Genomic DNA, 22,332 nt, shown 5'->3' with positions numbered 1-22,332 from the left:
ACAGTGTCCGCATCTGTGCAACTACCAAGTTTGCACGTGGGGACAAACTACTTATGTCCACCTGACTGTGGAGCAGAGCAGGGAGGGCTCCTGAGAGGTTCAAATATTGTTTTTAATAGAAGAGCCATTTATTCAGCCAACAGCAACTGTGTACTGATGATTCTTATATCATCAAATTTCAAAATTCAATAAAAACAGACTTTTACTTTCAGGCTAGGAATAGGTACTGAGCTCCACTATACAGTATCCCTCATGTCTACAGACTGACCTAGAGTGAGGCAGGTACACAGAGAACAGCAACACAGACTCTTTATGGATATTAAGTGTTACTGACAGGCACCCTTTAAACATAGTAGCAGACCTGCTGTAACATGATGAATTATGGCCTATTCATGCACTTAACATGCCACCTGTCATGCATTTTTTTCTTAAGTTTAGAAATGTCATCACAGTTCGTGGGCTACCAATTGAGCTGACTCAAGAGCTGGTGTAGAAATGCTTTCACTACAATTCATTTCACACGTTCATGAAATGGTTTTAATTATTATTAATTTAAAGCTAATGAATATGACATCACAAAACAAAGGGGTAGCATGCAGCCCCACTCTGTAAGCAAGGAGGGCAGTTGCTTTTAGGTGATAGCGTGCATGATTAAAAATGAAGGAAACAGACTACGCACACACATTTTTTCACTGGGCTGCCGGTAAAAGTCACTCTGAAGATGAATCCAATTAAAATGTCAAATGTTTTTTTTTTGCAGATAAATGTTTTATATATAAAAATATGATTAGTTAAAAAAATACTATCCAACTGTGTCTAAAGCACATTCAACCAACTACAACATTAAAATGCTTCTTATGCTTCCAATATTAACAATCCAATAATCTAACATATATCAATATAACAGTGATCTTCAGTGAACTTTGTAAAGCACTATGAGACACTCTGTTGTGATATTGGGCTATACAAATAAAATTGAATTGAATTGATCTTCCCCTCTCTACTCGGCCAGCAGCTGCTCGGCTGCCTCCACTGTCCACCTCTGGACAAAGCCCTGTTGGAGACGTGGCCAGTGGCCCTTGCTGGACTGACTGGCAGTGGGCTGAGTGGGGCTGGTGGCCAGAGATACAGGAGGTGGTAGGCACACTGCAGAAAGTGAACACTGCAGAGAGTAATAATGCGTGAGGCGCCTTTGTGTCCATGTTTACTGAAGTATCATTTTAAGAAGCATGGCCAATAGCCAAAGACAAGGCCCTGTGGTTGAGGTAGGATTGGAGTCAAAGTAGAGCACATTCAGAGACGCCTACCCTCATCTTGATACCAGTGGGCAAGTAGGCAAGGTGGGTAAGGTTCAGTAATACAAGAATGGATTTGTCTGTATCTACAACAATGTATGCTATTCACATTCACACCAAACAAAGACAGTTTATCTTCAACCCACATCTCTCCTTTTGATGCTTGCACTGACTGACACTCCAAACCCTCTCAGGTGTCAACGTTTGCACACCAATGAAAAAACTTGTAACTGACATATTAGTTTAGTTTATACACTTGAAGTGACATCAATGTCTTTCAGGAGTTCCACTTCATCTTCATTTTTTCTAGCTGGATTTATGATCTACACCAAATATTTCACCTCCTTTTACTGCTTTACTCTACTCCTTGAGACTCCATCTAATCAATGTGTAGGAAAATGATCTAGGAACTAGATTTTCATAAAGATGAACTAATATATTCCCTACAGTGACTCCTGGAGGCGATTTTGTGAGAGAATTTTACTTCTGCATCTGATTAATTTTGCTACTGAGGAGGTTGTAAATATTTATTCATACAACTATGAGGGATGTCAGCTGTATAATCAGCCTGCCTGTTAGGCGTCCAAGAGCTCAGGAACACAATATGCTTAGACAGACAGACACAGAGAGAGGGAGATCGCTGCCTGACTACTATTACTACGTGTCACATGTTGCTTCTCATGACTGAATCATTGTACTGACTAATTTGGAAGGTAGCAAAAGTTAGGAGCTTTGTTGAAAATGGCCACTTCATCCTGTGAATTTCTGCCCTTTTGTCTTGTAAAACACAGTATCACCATTTAAAAGTGTCATTTTCAGACACGGTTAAATATAAATGTCAGAAAAAAATGAACCTGCTCTTTAAGGTCCTGAATGTGCTACAATTGTTGCTTTTGGTTGGAGTTAAACGCACAATGTAGTGATAGATCTTCTTACACAAGTACTTTGACGCTACAGTAATGAAAGGGGGAGAAATGTCAAATTTAGGTTGGATAATTGATTATTTAATTTGTCTACTTGCACATTTTACTACATCATTTTGGAAATGTTTTCATTCTGCATCCAAAAACTCATGTCTCACAAAGTTAACTTTCCTGGTGTTACACTGCATTCTGTAACAAATCACATCTGTGTCCTGAATAGAAATTTAATCTGTAATACCACTCTAAATGTTTCCATCATTCTCGGTCACATACATGAATTTCATTGGCAGACATAATGGCAAAAAATTCGGCCCCCAAAGTTTTTAGACAGGGTCACACATTTTGAAAAAAAAATGCTATTTACAAGAAAGAATGAGAAAAACATCTCACTGCAGAAATCCCTCTTTAGGTCACAGATTACTGTGCCACACTGGACAATACCCTGCGTGCACTGAGCGGCTTTGTTCATGAGGGCTGAAATGTGGGATGGACTGAATCCTTCCGAGGGCACTTGAACGCAGCATCCTCACCACCGCCGCCCCTCTGTCGGACAGTGACGTCACCTCCCCGCTAGACGGACAGCTGAAGCTCTGGCAGAGGGACATTGTTGACGGTTTGTTTTGACCGCTTCTGCCTGGATTTTTGGACATCACGCCGACATTAGCCGCACATCCAGAAGCCTGCCTTTCGAGCCTACCGTCACGCCTCGGTGCGGGGATCCAGCCAAAATGAAATGGATGTTTAAAGAGGACCATTCCCTCGGTAAAGGGGTTTGAGTTGTTATGAAACAAGAGATGTTCTTGGCATGTCATGCACCCTCCTTTCTGTTTTGCTCTCTCCGCTTCGATTCTGCCCTATCATTCCACATAGGTGCACAAATGCATGCTTTTCACGGCACCCCGCCCGCAATGAACGACTGAATCCATAATAAATCCATAATGAATAACGGTGCGTGACTTGCAGCAAATGCTAACGTGCTGCCGAATGACCGCTGTCAAAATGGGGCTCACCTTTAACATTGGTGACACATCATTATCAATCAGTGGCTCATTTCTCCCTGAAACGTCTTTCTTTTGCATGCAGACATTTCATCGCCCAAATCCATTCACACGGCTCCCAATTGAATGTTCTGTTGGTTCTCTCATCAGCACCTTTGGTAAAACATCAGTGAAGGTGTTTTAACGCCCCACTAACAGGCACTTTCTCTCAATAGACTTCAACTTTTTTTTGCATGGCTTCACACTGCTCGGAATCAGCCTTCAGGGTTTATCTCTCTGGAAAAGTCAGTCAGAATGATAATAAGCAAACAATAAAGAGAGAGAGTATTTAAAATGGACGCCGAATGGAGCAGTGTTTTCTTAGTATTTGTTCCAGATCTTGTAAAGTCTTCCACTAACTTGAGCATTTTTAGGTTTCAAGTCAAATATCCATCTATCGGAATTGTGAATTGAGTTTGTTTAAGTCTTAACACTGAGATAGCAGGGGCTGGGTTTTTTTTTTTGCAACCCCATTAAGTGTCACTTAACCCCTGAGTCACCTTTTTGCTTTAGCTGCTGGGTTTGTAGAGATGTCTCCAAAAGTAGGCCTCTTATCTGGGCTAATGAAAGCGTGCGGCACGTTGAGCCTAAATGGATCCACCACATCTTATCACCCATCACCTCACCCTCCCCTCTCTGGCCTCTGTTCAGTGTGTGACTGCTGCATCTGGTCCTGCCCACAAAGCACGCTGGGAATAGATGCTCTATCGCCTCCTCTTTAATAATGATAAGCACTAAAATGATTAGTATAACTCAATAGAGACAGTGGATGCAGTTATGATGAGTTTAGGATTATGATAAGGTCAGGATCACACCTTGACTTGGTGTATAGTTGCATCCACTCCTGTGCCTGACGAGGCACTTTGCTGTGCTCGATCTTGCATGTGGATCACTGTATTGGACTTTGCTCGGCTGTATTTGGCAGTAAGGAGGCTCCCAAGAGGCCTCAGTCATCCCTTTAATCACTGACTCCCTGTTTGTTTCCTGTCTCACTTTCAGAGCACCGATGTGTGGAGTCAGCCAAAATACGCAACAAATATCCTGACAGAGTACCGGTGAGTAGGGGCGAGGTGTGTGTGTGTGTGTGTGGGGGGGGGGGGGGGGGTTAAGGATACAGATAGAGTGAGTGACAGAAAGTCAAAGAGATAAGAGGTGAGAGGGTGACTGAATGGTAATTATGGGTGGGGAAGCAGGGGACAAGTGAGCGGTAATGATTTGGAGCTCAGAGAAGCAGGGCCATGCCGTGCCATGCAGGGTTAAAAGCCCATTTTCTGTTTGTGCCCCAGGTGATCGTGGAGAAGGTGTCTGGTTCTCAGATAGTAGACATTGATAAGAGGAAGTACCTGGTGCCCTCTGACATCACAGTGGCCCAGTTCATGTGGATCATCAGGAAACGCATCCAGCTGCCTTCAGAGAAAGCCATCTTCCTCTTCGTTGACAAAACCGTCCCCCAGTCGAGGTGAGAGCAGTTCATGAAAGTGAGTTGCATTGAGGCCGTTAAATCCCAAATCAGTGTCGCTGAAGCAAATGCCTCCCCCTTAGTGCCCAGTGGTGCACAGAGGCCACTAGAGCTTTAAGGCTTCTGCTGACAGTCTTATGTGTGTATTTATATTATTTGGTAACTCAATAGATCAATGGAATAACAATAAAAGCTTTGCATGGTTCTGTAGGGGGACCTTTTGTGTTGACGCTCCTCACGATTCATTTAGACAAGTGGTCAAGACATTTCTCTTTGTAATAATCCATGTTTATTAGCAGCTATCTGTCCTGTATTCAACGTTTGAGTAACGGTACCGTGTGTTTGTTAAAAAGAAAAGGAAAACTGACACTGACATAGGAAATACTTCCAGTAATATGCCTAAAAATGACCTGAAGCATTATTGAGTTTGTATTTCAGTCTGACTGTAAGTAATCTCTTGAGGGCCATGTAGTGTCCATATCATGTGGCACAGTGCTGCTGCATGTGTTGCTAAGATTTTGTCCACCCCATATATATATATATATATATATATATATATATATATATATATATATATATATATATATATATATATCTCAATGTGGATAGAGAAAAACATTAGAAACACCTCTCAGTAGAAAAGGGTGAATCAGCAGCTCTCTAAAACTATTTGAATCAAAACATAACTGCATTCATTGTATCCAGGTGTGCCTAATAAAATGGCGTTTATAAACTGGAGTGTATGAGTTGGTTGAGAAGTAATAAAGCATAAAGTAGAGAAATGCCAAAGCAGGTTGTAGGTCATTTAGAGTAATTTAGTTTGCAATCAATCCCCCTGTGAAAGAGGATGAAGCCACACCCGCACTCTCAATTTACACTTATAGCATATACATGCAGTATATCTGCAGAATCTGACCTGACATCTTAAGGGGTACAACTTTACGCCCTTTACTCATCTTTTCTTATTTCTGTAGAGAAGTTTTACAATTACCTTTGGAAAAAAAACACACATGTGGCCACTTGATATGATGTGAATGCCATTCTTTGGACACCTACCCCAGCACCTAACACACTGACCCCATGTGTTTATACTGTATGTTTGGCCTTTTAGTTTCCAAATGAAAGGTCATGCTGTAACTCAGCAACTTAACCTCCTATCCCCCTGAAAGGCATCCTGTTAGAGGCCCTCTTTGGCCATTGTGTTGGAGTAGGATACATCTGGGCCACAGATTATCAGAGCAGAGATACTCCCCATAGATGAGTCAACAGGGGAATCTGGAGGAATAGGAGCTGAAAGGAAATACTAGTCACCACTTCCTTATACTACAGATTTATCGCTGATGATAACACAAGACTGCTATTATTCCTCTCACATGTGAAGTGTATATTGTCTAAGTCTTATGTGACCCCGCTGAAACAGGAAAAAGTATAATTCCCACAATGTTGTGCTCTATTTAAGATTCATAGTTGATCTACTGAGTGTGATCCACCTCTGACTGAAAGCACAAATGTTGAGGTAAATCCAGTTCACTGAGCCGTTGTAAATCCTGAAGCATCCTTAAATCTGGAGCATGGACTAATAGGAGAGAAGACTTGGGAATAGGCCTTTTCCACTGCAGACATTTTGGACTTGTCCCAATAGGAAGAGCACAGGTGTCCCAGTGTGACTGGAATCCAGCCATTCTTTTTTATTATGCACACTTGTGACATGTCAGAATGTCTGGATAAGATCATTGTATTTGCGTTGGATTCATCTTTTTATTTGTGAAAGATAAAACCATAAATCAAACCCACACCTACTCACAAAGTTAAAAATAAAGCTTTCTTATCCAATTTCTGTTAAATACTTACTAAACAAATTAAAGAGAGTGTTCTTGCAGTTCTCAGATGGCTGCAGGACAGAGACGGAGGTGACATGCTTTGAAATGTGAGCTCCAAACACAATAAATAAAGGCTGCATACAAAAAGGAAAAAAAATAAATTAGTATTCAGCAAAAGAAGAACCCGTTGGACAGGAAGAGTGAGACATCCGAATCAGCTGCAACCAAGCTGGTTGTTTTGGGTTTATTCTGTTAAGTTAATGTACCTTCTATGTATTATAGAACTCCATGAACATCACACACATGGTATATTGTATCTCAAGAAGTTATTAATAGTAATAGTTTGTAAGACCTCTTTACACACCCAGCAGAGACGAAGCAACACGAGCAATGATATCAGCTCATGTTTCTGACAAATGAAAATCCATTATTCAGACACTTTTTGCTCTGGTTTGGTCTTCACCTACTCCTGAGAAAAGACCTTGCTGTGTAGTTGCTAAATGCTGCACTACGTTCACTAGCTAGCTAGTCGCTAACCTCCGTCAGGTGGCGTGCCACGGCCTGCTCAGCCGTCCAGCCACCAGCATTGTATATCTGGTTCCACAAGGTTCTACCAGTGGCCTCTCTGACAGCCCACTGGTGTGGGACACCTCTCCTGAAGTCGGGCTGTTGACCCGTCTGACCAAAGAAAAGAACACAGGTTCCATATGAATTTGTGTGTGAGTGTAAGAGTGCCCACGGCACAGAGAAGGCTCAACAGTGTTTTCAAGCATCCTAGAACTTAAGACCACAAACGCTTAAGACCCATTGGGTCGTCTGTTCGCCTAATGGGGGTCATAACTATACTATACTATATATAGTATATACTATAACTACTTCAACCAACTTCACCCAGTACGGGAACTGTTTCACCAGAGAGGAGAGGACCCTGGACTTTTAATACATCATTTTTAAAACATACTTTTATATATTTATATTTTTACTTTTGTGTTCGAAGTTTATTCTTATTCTTTTGGAGCTGTGTGTAACAAAAGCAATTTTCCCCTGGGGATTATTAAAGGGATTCTGATTCTGATTCTGATTCTGATAACTACAGCTGCACTCAAAATGATTCAACCCCCATTGCAAATTAGGTGTATTGGCAAAATGTACTAACTCACAGATGTTTTCAATGAACAACTCAAACAAGAACACGGTCTCACAATTATTTTTTCCCCTGAACAGAGCTCTTCTCTTGTGAGAGTGTGGTATCTGAGCACTCATTAGAAAATCAGGTGTTGTCTCAAGCACACCTGATAAATGGCCTCATCAGTAGCATCAGGTGTGTTTGAGAACACATCAAATACCCGGGCTAGCCGTGGGTTTGTTCACAGTGATGCTTGGTTACATGTTAGAAATACGAGTAAGTCAAGAGAATTGTTGAAGACGTTAAGAAAGAAGATCATTGCTTTGCACAAACAAGGAAAAGGATCTAAAAAGGTAGCATGGTTCAAAACTAAAGGAACACTGGCTACTCTGCCTGGACGTGGCAGAAAGAGGAAGCTGTCAATGAATTTGGAGAAGCCACCTGTAATATTAGAGCTATTTCAATTGTTCTTGTTTAAGTTGTTCATTGAACATGGCCAACCAAGAGTTAGTACAGTTTGTCGATACATATCATTTGCTATGAGGGTTGAACAACTTAAAATAACTGAGTGCAACTGTAGTTATAATCCTAACTCCCTGTCTTTATCTTTGTATGGAATGATGGGAAATCGATAGATGACCACTGCATGCAGCTTTTCTAAGCCTCTAACTCCCTCCTAGTCCCACTGTTGTATCAACTCTCTCATTACTGAGCAATGCCTTATCAAACTCATGCAGATCTTTAGAAAAAGCTGCCCTAGCTTGTTCCTTTTTCCATCTATTATTCATAAAACACATTACTCATAGATTATAGATCTTCTCTAACTTCTTCTCATCTGCCCCCTCTCAGCCCGTTCAGTGTGCCTATCAGGTCAGATATATATTATAGTGTTTCCCCTTTCAGTCTTACAAGAAGTGGCATTCAGGATGAGGACCAGTGTTTGGCTAACATAATGCTAAGCTATGATTTGGATGCCACCGTCTGGGGCAGGGGTTAAGAAGACTTGACAGCAAAGCTTATGCCAATTTCCTGAGCTGCAGTATTTTGTTACATATCTGCTGACAGTGAAACCCTGAGCCAACGGCAGCAACGTTTACCCATTTACCCAGTGTGCATCTGAGAGATGCAAAATTCATCCGATAATATGGCCACGCTAAATTATTGGAGAGACTTTGGAATCATAAATGATGTGAATAATGAATTCTTTATTATATGTACGTGTTGGAATGAGGACGCTACAAGCTTTTTATAGCCTCTTTCGTCTGTATTTGACATTAAATGGACTTGTTTTGGATGGACGAGGCCCTGCGTGCTGCATGTTTTAGCCTTTTCTGCAGCATCTCTTTAGTTTAGACTGAAACTTTTGCTATAGTGTGTGTGTGTTCTGTCCTCAGGGACCGCTGCAGCTTTTAGCTCAGAAAACCGATTTTCAAAATTCTGTCGATCAGCACAACATAACCACCATCTTCACGAAGCCATATCGCAGATGCAAATATAATCGATTCTCATTTGACTGCGTGTGCGATCTAATTTGAGTCTGGTTTCTGCTGTGTTTTGCAGTCTGACCATGGGCCAGCTGTACGACAAGGAGAAGGACGAGGACGGCTTTCTGTACGTGGCCTACAGCGGAGAAAACACTTTTGGTTACAAGGGCTTTTATACAACATGCGGTTAATGCTTCACTGAATACCAGTCCCTATCTCTCTCTCACACACACACACACACACACACACACTAACAGTATAGAGCCCAACATATGCTAGTGTCCAATGTTTCAGACATTGGCCTTTACAAGTGTTACACAAATATTGCACCTACACACTTGGCACAGTCATTTATGGTCCATTTTTTGATACAACAAAAACACATTTATGGTGAAAAACTACACCAAAATACTACAGTTAACAAACTTGTTCTATTGTTTTTTTGTTTTTTTTTTTGGACAGGCACAGATGATCATTAGTGTCAAGAAACGCTTGTTTTTTTTGCCACGTTTAAAGGCCAGTTGTGGAGAGACGTATCTTTAACACTGCCGTAAAAAATAAACTAACAATCACCACACTTTATGGGCACGTCAGATATCCTTAATTTTCCGAGCATTTACATCAATAGATAAAAAAAAAAAAGAGGCTGTGACACACAATCATCACACACGACGCAATTATGCCACATTTTCTTTCAGTCCAGTTATGTTGTCACAGAGGTGTTGAGCTGAAGAGAGGAAGAAAACTCTATAATCACGCGACTAGAATCATTAACCACGTTATGGATGTATTTGTATGGCTCATTATATCATGTATAAAAACTTCAGTATTAAAGTTAAACCCCACAGGTACATGCAGCGCTATGATAGGCCATGAGAACGACTGTAAGCAGGCGAGGAGGCAGGTGTAAGGTGTAAGGTGTGTCCGGCTCAGGGTCAGGGACCAGCAGCAGTTCCCGGATGTTACTAAAGTGCTTCTGTTATGTTTGATGTCGGCACCGTCCAGGATTCACGCTCATGATGCCAACAGCAGGCCACGCAGCTCAGCGGACGGCCCGAAGAAATCCAACGCTTTACTTGAACTTTAGTGTGTTCGTTTGAATCGTGATGTTTTTACGTTGTCGTCACGGGGAACCAATCTGAAAATCACAACCACTTCACAGAAAATTCCTTCATGCTCAGTGATGATGATGCTGCACTTTACCCGCTCGCCCTCAGCCTGCGTCGTCTACCTCCTCATCAGTTAGTGATCTCTTACTCTCCCCAGAACGCTTTTCAACAAGTAATTACATCAATAATGCCACATTCCACTCAAGTCTTCACCTCTAATTGCTCACTTGAATCAGTGGCATTGATTCAGACACACACAATGGGATAGAGCCACCATTAATGTTCTAAATTACACCTGTGCATTGTTTAAGTTCTCCCCAGAAAAATGAACATATTTCAGAGCGTAATAGAAGTCTGCACTTCATCAGATGGACAATGAGACTTCAAATGATTTTTAATGTTACTCCGTGTCTGCCGAATGTGTGAACAGACAACCACACTCTAATTATGAATACTGAACTGGTGGCTAACGATACATTTGTCCTTTCTGTGGAGTTTTTTTTTTTTTTAAAGGCACTATAAAGGAATACCTAAGAAATCACTGCAGCAAAAGTTGAGGGAGGAGGTCATACAGTAAGTCAGTATGTAGCAGTGGAAGTGGATCTAAACAAGGACTTTTCCTGTGAAGACTTGACCACAAAACTAGTTTCCACTGAGAACACAAACAGTGAGGGTGTTCAGTGTGTCTGTAAACGGTCAGCTGCTCATACAGTAAGCAATCAGCACGTTACCAAGAGTTCCATACGGTAATGATATCAGAAGCATTACTGACACGTGTTCCTGGAATGAACGTCATGAAATTGTCATTAGAGATCTACAGTATTTGTCACTGTCCCTGCCCATTATATCCTGTTCAAACCTCAATCACTAAAATACACATGGTTCTGATCAAAAAGTGTGGCTGATAAAATCACTCGTGTCTTTTTATGACTTCAAGTAAAGAGTTGCTAGAGTCTTTGGCTTCACAGGTTCCAGTTATAAAATCAGAACTGCTTGTTATCTTCTTTTCTCTGTGACGACTTTCTGGCTGCAGCTGTCTTTTGGTACTGAATCAGAGTAAGACGCAGGTGTGTTTCCACCCTTCATTCGGCCCATGAAACAATTCATATACACCACAAAGAACTGACTGAGGCTTTAACATGGTACGTGGATGTGTAATATATTGATGGAATGCTATCATATTCAGTATTGTTTTTATTTCATCAGTGTCAGTGTATGATTGTTAAATATATATTAAAAACATAAAGGAATTTTAGATATTTGAAGAAAGGTAAGGTAGCTGGAAGACCTGACCAATAAAATGAATGTAAAATGAAGAGAAAGATGTTTGTCTCATTACACACTTCAGAAAATAACACTTTGACATAAAAATACTCACATTTTTGGCCATTTTCCTGTGTAAATGATGCACTCTAACAAGCCACACTACAGTGCTGACAGCGGTAAACATACCAGGCAGCTTGGCTGTCCACCCTGCACGGTCTTGACAAGACTCTGAAAGCTCCCTCTGTGGCCACAGAAGACATTCTACAGCATCACTGCTTTGACAAGCTGAGAAGAACGGGATGAACAAACTGTAAATCTATGGAGGGCAACATTAAGCCACACAAATTCTGTCAACTTGTCACTTTCTCATGTAGGGTAAAAAGCGCTCAAGCGAATAGAGATTCTTGGGTGATTCTACCAGGCATCACCAGGCATTTGCAGTAAATGTTTGCCAACAATACAAAGAACACTTGTGTAACTTCAGCGACACTAAAACTCTTCAGCGCAGAGGAATGAGAAAGACATTAAATACACAGTCTTAACCTGCTACATGCTCTTCAGCATTAGCGGGGCTGGATTGGGTCGTAACTTGTCAGTGGAATCTGCTGAGCTAAAGCAATAACTTAACGGATCCTCAGTCCCTGCATTGATTTTGTTACCGGACGTCGCTCAAGGACCTAACTGTTGTGCAGAAAATGGTGGTTCAACTTATTCTTTGTCTTTATGAGCGAGAGGCACCAGAGGACTGGAATCTATTCTAACACGCATTGGAAACACTGCGGTCAGGTTTACAGGTCGTCACAGGCTGAATACAGACACGAGTAAAATCCTTACTGTGGTCAGTTTATCTCCAGTCCACCTGAGCTCAGAATGGCTGAAGACACCACGTTGGGAGGGCAAACACGGGGCCCATTTTCCGCTTGCTTGTGTTTCCAGAGCATGAACTCCAAGCAGCTGCGGTCACAACATGTTACACGCGGTCATCAACCTCTCCGAACAGCATGACAGAGCGGGGTGTCCTGCCGCTGCAAGCAGTCACATCCCGGGCTAGAAACTGTCGAATCCTGCCAAACAATATTTATCCAGATTGACCAGATGACCCAACAGGTGTTAGAAATGAACACTCTGGACAGTGGTGTAGTCAAGCTTGTCCTTTTATAAGAAGTGTGACACGATGAACTGATGATTCAGAATCTCTCTCATCCACTAATATGTGTGTCACTGCCAACCTTGTAATGAATACGGTTTCACCAGCTATTCCACCCTGAAGAGTTCTGGTAGAAAAACAACAGTTGCAGACCAGCAGTAAATGTGACCCGTGACCTCCGGGTTTTTGCTACGGCAGTCGCTTCTTCTTTGACCTCGACGATGACATTAGAGCTGCAGAGTCAGTGGAAGAGCAGGAGGTCTCTGTCACTGCGTGGCCACAGAGGGAAGGCCTGGCTGTGCAGCTGCTGCCAGGCCTGCTGGTACGACTGCGATGCCTGCTTGTAGTCCAAGTAGGTCTGCAGCTCAGCGCTCCTGGACAGACGACAGCGCGAGGGGAGGAACACGGTTACTGATCACACTCTGCGTTTACATGGTGGTTTGAACAAATGGCCCATGTAGCAGGAATCGTTGTCAGTATTGTATAGTCACCTGAAACTGAGTTACAGTGTTTTCATTAGCTTAGAATGAGCCCTTTAGGTCTACATAGGGACCTGGTCTCCTTCCACGTAGTCCAGCGTGTTGCACTAGAACAGCTAATGTTGGCTAACCATGTTGTGATGTGAGAAGTTTGAGAAGCCAAATTCTGACAAATGGAGGATCATACAGTTGGTTGCAACGTCACAACTAAACTAAATCCTTCAGACTGCACCTTTAATATTCTGGACTTCCTCTAGATTCTCTAGAGTAGCATAACAGTGAAACCCCTTATTTATATCATGTGTTTACTCTGGAAGGTCTCTCCGCTCTAAAGTGATACAAGCAGCCATTCGGCAGCTCAGTCAGTCTTTAAGTCACTTTTGAATCTCGGCATAACTTATTGTTTTCCCTGCTCAGCTTTCAGCTCAGCTTCTCGTCACTCTACATTATTTGATCATTGCTCTTGTATTGTAAGATGTGGACGCAGACACTGACATTACAGGATGAGTCTGTTGATATTCTGTGTCTTGAAGCTGCTGGCTGGCAGGTTTGCAGTGTCCAAAGCCTGATGTATCTTATGTATCTTACAGTTCCATCGTTAACCAAAAAGTATTAAAAACACATCAATGTCAATGAGCTATGGAATTACTGCGCCTTTTTAAAAATATCCCTGAGCTGTTTTTGAAGATTTATGTTTTCAATATGAACCAACGGGCTTAGAGCTGAGTGCCACAGGGTAGGGAAGTCAGAGGGAAGCGAGGGACGGGGAACATATTGCTGATTTATGTCTATGCTGATAACAAACTGGTTAATCCATTCTAGTCCACGGGCAGTTTGGTTTTAAAGTCCCCTTGAAAAAATGAAACCATAATAAAACCATCATTAAAAAAAGCAGGACATTTCTAAGCCACTGTCATTTGTGTCATATATAAGTTAACTTAGCATCCTGTGATAGTGGGACCAGGCTCCTCAGGTGAGCCGTAAAACAAGCAGTTTGTCTTAAACGGACCTTTTACATTTTGTCAGGTCACAGCAGGAAAAGCTCAGGTGAAAAGGCATCCAAATGTTTTCATGTAAATAGAAATAATAGTAATATAACGTCAGGAAGACCGGTCAAAAATTTGCATGTGCCAACCTACAATGCACAAAGGCTGCTCGTGTCAGAGTAAAACCAGCCAGAGTGGACGGTTTGAGCTTCCCGTTCATTTTCATGTCCCATAAAACACAGAAGTCTGTAAATCAATACACACTAATGGACACTCCCTGATTCCTCAGCTCTCCCTCCTCACCAGAAGTACCACTGTCGCTGCACATAATGTTGTCATTGTATGCTAGGGCTAGGTGTACGTGTGTGTGTGTCCTGCTGATCCATGTATGGGCCAGGCCAGACTGGGTTGGGATCAGGTTATCTGCTAAAATGCTGATAAACAGAGGGACTGCTGTTCTCCCTCTGGAGAGGATTCTCAGGCATCAGCACACACCCGCACACACACGAGAAGCATGTGAACAGACACACACACACACACACACACACACACACAGGCTAACTGATGAAATGTGAGCACCAAATGTCACAAAGACACACAGTAAAGGCCACAGCACACATACACCCAATTTGTTGTGTAATCTCAGCAAGCTATGCGACACCCTATACGCTCTGGAAAGAAATACCTGGACACTGTTGTGTTCAACTACAAAAAAATAGAAGTAAATCATGAAATGCATACAGTGTCACACGGCACTGCTGACACACATTCATTTAAGGGGAATTCTGCTCGATGGAAAAGATCAGACTCTATCAACATAAACCTCGACCTTTCCTTTACTGTCTGTTGCACTTACAGTGCTGGTACCTGTGATGCCTGCGATACTTAAATTCCTGCTTATGGCCGCTCGCACGTCGCCTCGCTGTCGAGTCGACGTGCTTCAGCAGGAACGAGATGAGAGCGACCCAAAGGGACAGAACGATGGGAGCCAGACCAGATCGCCATTAGTGCTTTGGGTTGTTCAGATGTGGTTTGAGGCTATTTAATACCTCAGTGAGGTTATGAAAGGGCCTACTGTTTCATACCTGAGAGAGTCGGGAAGTGCTGAAGGGTCAGTAGCTGACACCAGAGACAGGAAGGAATGGAAAAGCTCCAGTTTGCACAGACGAGACCTGAGGACACAAAAACATGGATAAATGGCACTGAAATGTGATCTGAATGTCTGTCGGGATCAAATGAAGCAAACGGTGAATTTCCATTAGTTCTTATTATGGATGATGAGAGTGTGTTGGCTCTACCTGGCTGTAGCTGAGCCCAGGGCCTTCTTGGTGACTCCATGTTTGTAGCCGTTGGCTGTGACATCTAGCGGCTGCTCAGTCACATTACACCAGCTGATGGCTGAAACACATCTTACTGGGTTTACTACAGACACCAACAGAGACAACACCTCTGAACTAAAGAGCTCCTAAAAATCACAACATAAACACTTTTTGGTCTGGATGAGTTTATGATTTCTGATCAATCATGAACAAACTGACATTATGTAACGACGCTGCAGAGCCTATACAGCCTGGAGCTAATCAATGTTTTAGGGGGTTTATAGATTTGCTCTCTGAGACATGGGACCAGCGTCGGGACAATGAAAACGTGAAATGAGCCGAGTCGCCGAAATGCATGAAAAGATAGAGTTTTTAAAGTGGGAAGGTATTTATGTGGAATATCACACTGTTCTCCGTGGGAGTTTGCTCAGTCTTTGAGGAGGTGCTGTGTGTTTGCAGGAATGATTTGTGTTGTAATGACAGATCTTTCTATCTTGTTGAAGCCACTATTCCACTCATTATTACTTACTATTCCACTGACAGTATCTGCAGATCAAACAAAAGCTTGAATTCCTCTAAAACAATTCCTGTACAGAAGTTGATCACCTAAATGCTGTTTACAAGTCAGAAACTGGTCATTACGGTACCTGTGTGTGTTTGTGTGTGTGTGTGTGTGTGTGTGTGTGTGTGTGTGTGTGTGTGTGTGTGTGTGTGACGATCCTACCTGCCCCACAGGGGGACACACGGCCCTCTCCGGCCTGGTGTCGGAGCTCGGTCTGGGCCTGGCTGAAGGGGAACTCCAGGCTGGACTGGAGCAGCGCAGGTGGGCACACAGCAAATCCAGCAGGGAGGCCGGATACATGGGAGCACCTGGGGAGGGAAGGAGGGCAACATTCAAGAAAGTCTCTTACACTGAAAGACACAATCCCTCAAAAGCACCCCAATACTGTTAGAAGTATAGATTTCTGGTGTGGAAGTAATATTGAGGTCCTGAAGCTGGTGACAACATTTATACATGTCAAAAAAATCATTAAACGGTTCCATTTAATAAAATAATGATGTTGTAATATTTGATTTCTATCTTTTCCACTATATTTACATGAATAATAAAGTTTGTGAGTATCTGTAGTTCTCACATACTATGAGTCTATGTCACTCTCATTAAGGCATCTTCTTACAGTGGGTGACTTTCACACATGATGCAGTGCCTGCACTCCTCCACTATAGAATTCCACGTTTCCAGCAGTTCACAAATAGTTTACTTGCTTGTAGTTATTTTGCACCACACATTGTGCTGAAAGGCCTCCAACAAACCTCTCTCACAGAGGACCACAGGAGGAGCTCAGGTGTGACAAACAATGTTAATAACGGCTCTGTTCCATGAGCATTACATCACAGAGGGGCTGAGACATGCACATCTAAATGGAATGCAGCCACTGTCATGTTATTAGTTCCATCTGTACTCGTCACACATATTGATATATTGATCACACGTATTTGTAAAGAAATACAAATTATGCAATGAGTGCTAGCTCAAAATCTTAAATCCGCACCACTGATATTTAAAGCTGCGCCAACAGATTAAGTGTGATGTGAAAGATGTTACTTACAGTAAGGACCCTGCAGGTGCCCTCAGCTCTACAGATCCTTTCTAGCATCATTTAGCTCATTGCTTCCATTTTCACCAAACAACAGACAAAGTTGGCGACTAGCTGGTGAGAGGAGCTGAACCAAATCTGTGTGGCCCGAAACACGACTCCATGTTTGCTAGATTATATCAAACGTTTGCCAACATCATGACATTCACGTTACATTTATAAGGCATTTACATTACATGTTGAAATATTGTGTTTACAACTTGTTCCACTGCCCTTAGTGATCAAAATCAATTCATGCAGCCAGAAAAATGCAGACTAACAGAATATTGTCTCAGGGGGCTCAGGACTTGTAGGTATGCCTGCATGCACCTTATATAGTTTCGATGTTAATCCAAAACTATAGCAAGAGCTTAGCAATGGCTCTTCTTCCAGTTTTATGAAAATGTTCACAAGTATCTAATCACAAGGTAAACTGATCCTCACAAAATAAAGAAAAGCATGTTTCAGTGTTACTGCTCACCGTGTGGCCAAAGCTCTCTGCATGACCTCTTGGCTGTATGGACACTTCCCCACCACCACAGTGTTGAAGCAGAGCGCCTCCTGCAGGAAGTGGGACAGCAGTGCACCCTGGAAGCCCAGCACGCTCCAGCGGGCCAGCTTGTCGCTGCAGGAGAGGGACAGGGTCGGCTCTCCTCGCCCGGGCTTCACCCGAAGCACCCCCGTACTATGGTACCCTGCCCCAGAGCGCAGGGGGTCAGCTGGGACACCCGGAACGCACTTGGCCCCCGTTCTGTGAATGTCTGGGACCTGCTGATGCAATCCAGCTCTGTCAGCGGTGCCTCTGGTTTTCATCTCAAGCTGCGCAGGAAGTGTTTTTGTGGAGCGGCTCTGTGACGGACCTTCACTTTTAGATGAATATGAAAGGACGGGTTGTTTTGATTCTCCACTCTCCTCCAGCTTGGTCTCTGCTGTCTCCTGCTCCTCCAGACGGAGCAGTTTAGTGTTTCTCCCTTCACTTGGTTCCTCAGCTTTCCTTTTCAGGCCTCCTCCATCAGTCCCTTCACGGTCCTTTACAGATGTGACGGAGGGACAGGGCTGAGACTGGCTGTTAGTCATGGGGATGATGGAAGCGTCACCACCTGGTAATACACGACAAGTTTCAGAATGACCGCTGGCAGGGGGACAGAGCTCTGCTATAGCTTTGTGAAGGCTGGAAAAGAGACTTTTGGACTAAAGCTGTCTGACAAGAATACAAGTGTGTAACAGCATGAGGGCAACATCAGAGATAAAAAAACATTCAAGACCATAAAACAGCACATGAGATGTTCAACAACTCAACATACACTACTCACAAAAAGTTAGGGATATTCGACTTTCAGGTGAAATATATGGAAAATGTAAAAAGTGAATGCTACAGTGATATTATATCATGAAAGTAGGGCATTTAAGTAGAAGCATGCACTGGTAGTTTTATTCATCTTAAACAATGTATTTGAAGAAAATCTACCAACAGTGGTAGGTATACCACAACAAAACATTTTAGTGTCTCAATAAATTGGGATGTGGCCAAAGGACGTCCACTCCTCTCCTTTCTGTGACTCTTCCAGTCTCTGTATCACTGTTCCAACCTCCTGATGACACTCTGTGACCCTCTAAGCTCAGTGAACACCTCCGTCTGAGGACTTCCTGTTTGAAGCCTCCAGTGTTGAGGTGCTGCTGATCAACTGTTAGGTGTCGTCTTGGTCTCATGATGTCAGAATGTGAACAGCAGGATGAGGAGGACTGTTTAAATACCAATTCTAACTGAAGCAGGAAATGTATTGGTGGATTCATGGATCAAACCTGTTGTGAATGTTGCTGTTAAGCTTCTTGTTAGAGAACAGCAGCTGGTGCAGAAAGTACTGAGACACTGAACAGTTGGACATGTGCATTCAAAGGTTTAGAGAAGGTCACATTAAGTTCACCTGGAAAGGTTAGAATGCATTTTAGGTTCATCCTGAAATTTCACCTGAAAGCTGAATATCCCTGACTTTTTGTGAGTAGTGTATCTACATTCCAACGTATTAATACATGGCAAAATATAAAGATTTACATCCTATGGACCATTTCACATAAGCTGCTGGTAAAGGTGCAGTGTGTCAGATTTAGCAGAGATGGAATATAATATTCAGAGCAATGTTTTCAGTGGTGTATAATCACCTGAGACTAAGAATGAATGTGCTTTCATTAGCTTCGAATGATCTACATAGGGAGAAGGTCCTCTTCATCATCATTGCTGCATCGCTAAGTTTCTACGGTAACCCAGAACAGACAAACAGGGCCTTTTGCATTTTTACATTGAGTTAGCAGCTTGAACCAAAAGCACTGGTTAAAAGACGAGGAGGAAGAAAGAGGAGGAAGACCATTTTGTCTTGTGAGAAGTTTGAGAACCTACTTTTGACAGATGGAGAATTACACTTATTATTCTGCACAAGAAAAAGCAAGGGAGCGTGAATCCTCGTCGGCCGCCGTAGCGTCTCCCACATGGTTGGAAAGGGAGGGCTGAGCTGAGGGGTTAGATACCACTAAATAATACACACTGCACTGGGGAGCACAATGGACTCACAGGGAGTGTGACTGGTAAAGAAGAGGAAGGAAACTCCTGGCTGAAGCCTCCACTTCCCCGCCTGACCTGCCTGACGAAACACAGAGCTGTCCCGACCACTCACGGCCCTGTGTAGCTCCTGGATCAGGTACCTACAGACACACACACACACACACACACACACACACACACACACACACACACACACACACACACACACACACACACACACACACACACACAGAAAGGTTAACGGCATACACTCTTTTGACAAAGCATATATTTAAGGGCTGGATCAGGCCTTAGACCAGCCCCTAGTTATGCTGCTATAGGCTCAGACTGCCGGGGGACTCCTATGGTGCACTGAGCTCCTCTATTCTCTCTCCTCCTCTTCCTCTCCATCGTTATGTCTCATGTCAGTCAAATGTCTGCCACTAACTTGCTATCTTCCCCGGAGCCTTTCTGTGCTTTCTCATCTCTCAGGTTCCTGTTGATCCTGTGGATCCTGGTCCTGGCCCTGCTGATGTGGTTCTCTGGTTCCTGTGGGTCCTGGTCCCGGTCCCGCTGATGTGGTTCTCTGGTTCCTGTGGATCCTGGTCCTGGCCCTGGCCCTGCTGATGTGGTTCTCTGGTTCCTGTGGATCCTGGTCCCGGTCCCGCTGATGTGGTTCTCTGGTTCCTGTGCATCCTGGTCCTGGTTCTGCTGATGTGGTTCCCTGGTTCCTATGGATCCTGGTCCTGGTCCCGCTGATGTGGTTCTCTGGTTCCTGTGGATCCTGGTCCTGGTTCTGCTGATGTGGTTCCCTGGTTCCTATGGATCCTGGTCCTGGTCCCGCTGATGTGGTTCTCCACCAGCCAATGGATGTGCGTCTGTCCAAGGCTACAGCCTGTCCGTCCTTGGGATCTGGATCTCTCCTTCACTGTGGTGCTCCCGGAGGTTTCTCTTTTCCCACTGGGTTTTTTGAGTTTTTCCTTCCCGAAGAAGGAGGGTCATAAAGGGCAGGTGATGCCTCGGACTGATCCACCGGACTGATCCATTGGCCTCATCGACTGCTGGACTCTTTATTAGATTGTTTGTTCGCTTACACTTGTTTATTTCAGTGAACTTTGTAAAGCACTGTGAGACACTCTGTTGTGATATTGGGCTATACAAATAAAATTGAATTGAATTGAATTGAATTGAATTGAATTGAATTGAATACACTCGTACTGTATAGTCAGTGTGAGCATGGAGCACCACAGATCACAAGCTCACGCAAAACTGACAGAAACACACCTGATACATCCGCGTCTGGCAATGACCTCTGCGTGGCTGTCATTAAGTATGTCACCTACATGGAAAACAAAAACAACATTACATTAACATTTAAAGCATGTTTTTTCCCCCAGAAACGAAGACAAACATCATTTCATGTAGTGAACGTAACATGTTCACACGCCAACTGTGTTCAAATCCTAACTTCACTCTAGGGAGGAGATTTTCCCAATACAACCCACAAATGCACTGTTTCCATGGACATTTAAATCACTAAAGGATGGATAAACACAGAGAGAAGATTTGGCGTGGTGCGTGCAGAAGACAGAGACACCGAGTGTTCAGCTCATAAACAGGAACTTGACTTCACACCTCTGGGGCTCATGGCTGTCTGTCCAACACATTTGGTCCCAGTTCCCAGCGAAACAACCTCCTTCTCAACTGTGAAAGAAACAAAACACTCCATTACCCCTTTCATGCACAGAGGTCACTGCAGTGTACAGCTATTCATGATTAATCACATGTCCACTAAGTTGTACATCATGCATCACCAGCTATATTTCAACTAGTGGACATGTAAATACATCTTTATAAAATATAAGTTCAAATCTTATTTTTCATGCCTAAAGATGAATAAAAACACACACAAAAAAAATCCTGACTGAGTTTATCATAATTCATGCATTCAAGGGTTAAAATACAATTGATCACATATTTCAACTTTAAACTGAACACACTAGTCTTCCTGTTCTAGACATTCTCCTGTTTTTAGTTTCCTGCCATCTGCTCTGTGTGGTGCAGCTTTATAGACAGAAAAGGATGTGACTCCTCCTGAGGTGCAGCTTATCATCACTCTTCCTTCATGCGCATTAACATTAGCTACAGCTGACGTCACTACTAACGCCACACATGGTGGACCACATTAAACTGACCCAAGTGTTTTAAAGGCTGTTTTCTGTCCTGTAACAGCCGACATACACACATTCCGCTGTCCAACCTGTGCTGGAGTTGGCGCACCGGGTGACTCTGACCACGGCGGCCAGCAGGGTCCACTCTCTGCCCGGCTCAGGCTTCCCTCTCCGGGGAAGCTGCTTGAAACGCTCGTAGCACAACTTGGCGATTTCATCCGCGTCCACCATGTTACAGCAGACAGGGTCGGAAGTGGAGGCTGCCGGACATTACAAGTATGATTCGGGTTAACTGTAAATGTATTCTTATCGGCCTCGGTGTCACACAAACTACACATGCTCAGTACTCTGGGGGGGCTCGTGCGGCCGAACTGCTTCACGGCATCTCGAGAAAACGAAGCCACTTCCGGGATGAGCTAAGGAATATTTTACTTTCACAATAAAAGTCCCTGACTCACGGAGAAGTGAAAACCTATTAGCAATACGTTAACAGTAATTGATTTACGACTAATTAGTAGCATATAGTAATATCCGATGG

At 43.2% G+C, this 22,332-nt stretch overlaps 2 protein-coding genes across 2 annotated transcripts; one reads left to right on the top strand and one right to left on the bottom strand.

Moving 5' to 3' along the window:
- Positions 1–2,805: 2,805 nt before the first annotated feature.
- On the top strand, positions 2,806–9,520 carry gabarapl2 (GABA(A) receptor-associated protein like 2). The gene is made up of 4 exons (XM_070830790.1): positions 2,806–2,980; positions 4,255–4,310; positions 4,542–4,714; positions 9,221–9,520. The coding sequence occupies exons 1-4, from the start codon at positions 2,947–2,949 to the stop codon at positions 9,333–9,335; spliced, it is 378 nt and encodes a 125-aa protein (XP_070686891.1). The 5' UTR covers positions 2,806–2,946; the 3' UTR covers positions 9,336–9,520.
- A 3,256-nt stretch (positions 9,521–12,776) lies between these two features.
- Positions 12,777–22,153, bottom strand: adat1 (adenosine deaminase tRNA specific 1). The gene is made up of 9 exons (XM_070831224.1): positions 21,884–22,153; positions 21,259–21,327; positions 20,908–20,962; positions 19,654–19,784; positions 17,569–18,187; positions 16,175–16,320; positions 15,430–15,529; positions 15,217–15,303; positions 12,777–13,040 (listed from the first exon to the last, which is right to left on the bottom strand). The coding sequence occupies exons 1-9, from the start codon at positions 22,023–22,025 to the stop codon at positions 12,908–12,910; spliced, it is 1,482 nt and encodes a 493-aa protein (XP_070687325.1). The 5' UTR covers positions 22,026–22,153; the 3' UTR covers positions 12,777–12,907.
- Between the last annotated feature and the right edge of the window lie 179 nt (positions 22,154–22,332).

Source organism: Pempheris klunzingeri, chromosome 5 (assembly GCF_042242105.1).
Source record: "Pempheris klunzingeri isolate RE-2024b chromosome 5, fPemKlu1.hap1, whole genome shotgun sequence".
In the NCBI taxonomy this organism is placed as follows: Eukaryota; Metazoa; Chordata; class Actinopteri; order Acropomatiformes; family Pempheridae; genus Pempheris; species Pempheris klunzingeri.
Note: the sequence above shows the minus strand (reverse complement) of the source record. Positions and strands in the feature narration are given on the sequence as shown.